General features: G+C 43.0%; 1 protein-coding gene across 1 annotated transcript; it reads right to left on the reverse strand.

Moving 5' to 3' along the window:
* Nucleotides 1-604: 604 nt before the first annotated feature.
* Nucleotides 605-4,718, reverse strand: LOC137147553 (zinc finger protein ZIC 1). The gene is made up of 3 exons (XM_067539877.1): nt 3,245-4,718; nt 1,967-2,130; nt 605-1,127 (listed from the first exon to the last, which is right to left on the reverse strand). The coding sequence occupies exons 1-3, from the start codon at nt 4,218-4,220 to the stop codon at nt 930-932; spliced, it is 1,338 nt and encodes a 445-aa protein (XP_067395978.1). The 5' UTR covers nt 4,221-4,718; the 3' UTR covers nt 605-929.
* Between the last annotated feature and the right edge of the window lie 1,158 nt (nt 4,719-5,876).

The following is a 5,876-nucleotide window of genomic DNA, read 5'->3' on the forward strand; positions in this document are numbered from 1 at the left end:
TTTACATACCAATTCTTCTAGCCATAAATATTGAATATCTGTAACATGTATAACCGGACCTTTACATGCGGATAAATATGGAAATTAGGATTTATATACATTATGTTATTGTATTTGCCAAAAGCAACGGACAGATATAGTTTATATCTTTTTTAATATCACTTTACATAAACAAATGTAACAGTTTGACACGTGGATCCAGGCTTTCACTATACGAATTTCTTGACAGGACATTGTAACAACATTTTACTGCACTACTTAGACTGGACTCTGGGACGAAATGTTTGCACTTTATACAAAAAAGCACATTAATACCAATAATATTCTGTTAGATCGACGTTTCGACTGTAATAATACAAAGTAATTCACATTTTGGTACACGTTTACTAGAACATTCTTGCCATTCAGTACAAATAGTTGAATTTCTACCTCCTCCCTCTTCCCCCCTCCCCCACCCTCCACCTCACCCGCCCTCCCCCCTTCCCTCACATATATGCAAAGACCACAGTTCCACATATCCCCTTATTCAACTTGCGATATGTCTATTTACAAAATCAAACAGTACATTTTTAAGCTAATAATTCTGTATTTACATTAAAAAAAAAAAAAAAAAAAAAAAAAAAGCCGCTGCCCAAGGAGACATGCAGTTTGAGACCTCTAATCAGTGGTTCCAGTCTAGCCCTACACGTTTGGCATTTGGCCTGGTAACCTTGTCCTCTCATGCATCCTACTAACCCCTTTGCCTACCAAGCCTTTGAACAAAACAAAACAAAACAAATAAAAAATGATTCTTCATTTTATTCAGTCCTGGGTCTACCGGCAGCTTTTTATTTATGTATGTATTTATTTTGCTTTCGAAGTGTTCCATTAATTTTGGAGTCTTTTAAATAGGGTTTTGTTTGTTTGTTGTGGTTGGTTGGTTGTTTGTTTTAAACGTACCATTCGTTAAAATTTGATGTAAGCGTGCTGTGGCTGGCCGTGTGATGGACTGCTGAAGAGGAGGGGGATAAGGAGCTTGTGGTCTGGTTTTCTGTAGATGGAGACACGATTGTTGGGGGCGTTGAGGATTCATAGCCTGAGCTGGCGGCGGGAGAAGGCTGAGACCCCTGGGAGGATGACTCATGGACCTGTAAAATAAATACGTACATAAATAGATAACAAAAAAAGGAGAACTTCTATTTTTTTAAACAAGTGGAGCTATTAGTTCGATGATAATAATATCGAACTCTAAACCCTCTTCTCTCCCCCTCAGCTCCACCCCCCCCCCTCCACATAGCGATCCTCTGAGCTGAATTCACCATTTAGCCTTGACATGCTACAGACCGTAATTTTAAGACAAAATCTGGAGAGAAATCTGGCATTGCTAATAATGCCGGTTGCTAGTGTCACAGAAACGCACGACTCTGGCTGTCTGCATAAACAGTCGGTCCTCAAACGGCTTGCAATGCACTAGCATGCAGGGCAAATGCGGTCCTGGTACACAAAAGGAAGCGGATCTGCTAGATTTGGCTTTTTCAAAAACCCAAGAGTTTCCCTCCTGGTGTCCTTTCCATATGCCCACTGAGTCTTTTACTGAAAGTCTTCCCTAAAGCAGTGCACCCAGAAAAGCCCTCACCGTGCTACTACTCCATTGTAAGACGCTTACCACGTAAATAACTGAAATCACTTACACTCAGTACTGAAGCGCTATCTGCCCCTGAGCAAAATAAACAGTGGTTGTTTAAACCTTTCTGTAGTAAAAACATTGCTGGCCAGGTTGCCCTTGTCTTTTCCAATTTCCTGTCCACAGATCACTTTAAAATATGCTTCTTTACAACAACACAGCCATATAGATAGCCAGTACATTTCACTTTTTAAGTCCCCCCATCCTATCTATCTCTTTAAAGGGAAGCGTTGTAAATCGGCAATAAAACGTCAGAGATAAAGGCTAGGTAAGATCACGTAAAATAATGCAACATCAATTTACCTTCATGTGTTTTCTGAGGGAACTTGGGTGAGTGTAGGACTTATCGCACATTTTGCAGAGATAAGGTTTGTCAGAAGTGTGCACATGCATATGCTTTTTGCGGTCGCTGCTATTTGCAAAGCGCCTGTCACAGCCCTCGAATTCACACTTAAATGGTTTTTCACCTATTGCAGAAAAAACGACCTGATTAGAGACCCTGTATTTTCTATTATTAATCATTATTATTTTATTAATATTATTATTAAATTACCAGACCCACGGATAGTGGTAACATTAATTATTTGTAACTTTCCAACTTACAGATGCTGAATCTCAGAGCCCTGCTTTCTTTCATTTTTTTAAAAACTTTCAGTCATTGTACAATGCATATTTTGAAGAGTTTTCATAACAAGCGATTAAAATGTTTTTCAGAAGAGTTTTATTTTCACTTCTCAGCTCCGGGCAATCTTGCTGGTTATAATGCTGGGAGCAATACATCAGGCGTTATAGCACTTGAACACCACCGCCTTAGCGTCTAGTTTCTGCTTTTATGGCTCATTCTCGTGATATTTCACCTACCCACTTCACACCCTGTCGCTATATTTTCGTACAATATTGGATATTATTACGATCGGTGCTTGTTGTCCTTACATTGGATTAAATGCTACCAAGGTAGTCTTGAATAAGCTACTAAAATCACGCTCCATATTTGTTTGACAAAAATGTATAACAGTAAAATCAAGACGAGATGGAGATATAGATATATATAGTTTAAAGACGTCCTTAATGATCCCAGCTGATTTTGTTACTACAATAATAGATTAACACTTTAGGTTCAGATTATTTAAAATTACTTCATGTAATTAAATATTTACAAATACATGAATTACAAAGGGGAGATGAATTGGCTGACTGTATGTTTAGCACGATTTCTCATTGTAATACAGTCAAAACTGCCGACTACCAATTAATTAAAACCTATAAATTTAACAAGTCAGGTTGCTGCTATTTTTCTTTCACTACTGTATTTCTGCAGCAAATTAGCTCTCTCTCTTTTTAATAAAGGTTAGGGGGAATAATTTCCTTAATGAACTGATTTTGAAATTAACCACTCACTGCCTCTTTTAAAAAGTAATCTTGTACATTTCGCATACCATTTTTCAAAAAAAGGCACCATCTCCAATGTCGTCCCCCCCCCCCCCAACACTATTTATTTTACTGACTTTTAGTCAACACTCGTTTGGAAAAGCTTGACTCTTTAATTTGCTAGAAAGAAATCTACAGAGAAGGTTACTGTACCTGTGTGAGTTCTTTTGTGTATTTTGAGATTTTCTGATCTGGCAAACACTTTCCCACAGCCTGGGAAAGGGCAGGGAAAGGGTTTTTCACCTGTGTGGACTCTGATGTGATTTACAAGTTTATATTTGGCCTTGAAAGGTTTCCCCTCTCTTGGACACTCTTCCCAGAAACATATGTGATTGGACTGCTCGGGTCCTCCAACGTGCTCCACTGTGACATGGGTCACTAGCTCGTGCATGGTGCTGAAAGTTTTGTTGCAGGACTTTTTGGGGTTGGACAATTGCTCTGGCTCAATCCACTTACAGATGAGTTCCTGTTTGATGGGCTGCCTCATGTAGCGAAAGAAGGCCCCTGCCCCATGATGGGCTGCCATGTTCATGTTCATATGGCCGTAGCCGTGGAGCTGAGTGGATGCATAGTGCTCAGATCGGGGGCTGGTGACCTGACCGTACTGGTCTGGCCTCCCGTACATGTCTCCAGAGAAGCCCAGGCGCATCTGCCCATTCACCACGTTAGGAGAAGCGTGGCTTGCGGCTTGCTCGTGAAGGCCCGGGAAAAGTATGTGTCCTGCGGCATCAGTGTGCCCGTGGGGTCCGGCGAAGCTGCTCGCGGCGGAAGCGAAGAGGCTGTGCTGGGCGCTGGCCGCCGCCGCCTCGCCGAAGCCCCGGTTGCGGAAGAGAAAGTCCCGGGTGGAGTTGAAGGCTGCACTGGAGTAGGAGCTGACATGGGTCGGGTGGTGGTGGTGCCCCAGAGCCGCCGCCGCGTAGCCGGGCGCCTGGGAGGTGAAGGCGGTCTGGCCGGCCGAGGCCAGCTCGTGTGTGCTGGGGTTAATTTTAAAGGCGCCCATGCCGTCGGCGAAGGGGTTGATCCCCAGCCCCACTTCTCTGTCCGTTACATCGCCCGCGGAGTGGTGGCGAGAGGACCCGAAGGTAGTGACTCCTATGGCAGGATACTGCGGTCCAGCATCCAGAAGCATCTTCCCACTCTCGACGCAGCAACCAAAAAAAAAAAAAAAAAAAAATACACGGAGAAGCAGCAGCAGCAGCGGCAAAACCGCCCTCTCTGGAAAGTCAGCGACAATCACCACCACCAAAGCAACCACATCAAAAACACCCCGGCCGGCATCAGCGCCCCAAAAGGAAACAAAAAGTGGGGGCGATCTCGCCGTTGCAAATGCTCAAGACGCCTTAGCCTAATACAAAAGGTGCACACAAGCCCCCGCAGCCTCTCTAGTCAGACTTTTCGGGGAGGTTTGAAGTGGGGAGGGAGGCCAGGGGGTAAAAAAAAAAAACAAACAACCTGGCTGCAGATAACAACAATGGAGAGAGGTCAACACACACACGCGCACACACCGCAAAAACAAAAATAAACACAAAAAAACAAAACCAAAAATCAACTCCCTTCAGTTAATTTTTAGCTATAGGAATGTTGCAAAGTGGCCGAGAGATTTTTCTCCTCTCTTCGGGCTCCCCACTCTCTCCTTCTCTCTCTCTCTCTCTCGGGTTTTTTTTTTTTTTTTTTTTTCGCCTTTTTTTTTTTTTTCCGCTTTGCAAAAAAAGGCGCAAATCATGCACAATATTGTCTTTTGCGGTTTATCTTCCTGGGGAGAAACTTTCACCTCCTCAGCCGGGCGGTGAACGCGAGACTGATAGCGGCAATCATTCCTGCAGATAAATGAATTGAAAAGACGACACCGTCCCCCCTTGATGAATGGGAGAAGGGGCGGAGCGACGTCAAGGCGGACGTGGGAGATCATTGGCGCCTGGCGACTCCCCCCTTCCCTTGCAACTCCCCCCTTCTTCTCCAACTAAGGGCGCGCAGAGCCTCTGCTCACCCCTGATTGGCTCGCCCGGCTCATCAATCCCAGGTATTGTGAAGGGCTTTGACATCCCTTTTGGGTTTCCAGGAGTAGCAACTTTTTGTTTTTTGTTTTTTATCCAGCCAATATTTTTGCACGCAAATATTTCAAACGTATATTTGTGTGTGTGTGCTAAAATAAGCCTAGCCTTGATTGTTGTTGTTACTGCTGCTGTTTTCCCCTCTCTTTTCCATCATAATACTAATGATGATCACAATGATTTCCTGAATTTTTAACAACACGATTTGCAACTTTTTAGGGTCTGAAAAGGGAAGCCCTTTTGTGACTTGTTTCTTTTGAAGTTGTGTTTTCTCCTTGTTTGTAACTGAAGGTCTCCAGAGTATGTGCTGATTGCATTAGATCTGATTTTTAAACAACAGGCGTGATTTCTCTGGGTAACTGACTTTATCAGTCCATCAGTTTTCTGAAATAACTCTTGTTTTCTGCACCCATCAAAACGCAGGTGGGTGAGAACTCTTAACTTTCTACTTTTTATTGTTGTATTCCCCCTTATTTGTTTTTCTTTCCCTTTTTTCGCGGGATCTCTTTCATTCAGGTAAAACTGTAAATTTCCCAAGCTACATTGTTTCTTCTGTGCTGCCTGAAGCTCCCGGGGACATTTTTTTGTGTGTGTGTGTGTGTGAAATTTATTTAAAATCCTCGATAGATAGGAGCAATGTAAATTTTCTGACATTCAAACCTTTTCTAGTTCACAAATCAGTCACCCTTGTCACAGTTATTGAAATTCCTCAACTTGCCACACCAGGACGGTGG

This window comes from Emydura macquarii, unplaced genomic scaffold (assembly GCF_026122565.2).
Source record: "Emydura macquarii macquarii isolate MOO-44397 ecotype Brisbane River unplaced genomic scaffold, CSIRO-AGI_Emac_v2 contig_18, whole genome shotgun sequence".
Taxonomy (NCBI): Eukaryota; Metazoa; Chordata; order Testudines; family Chelidae; genus Emydura; species Emydura macquarii.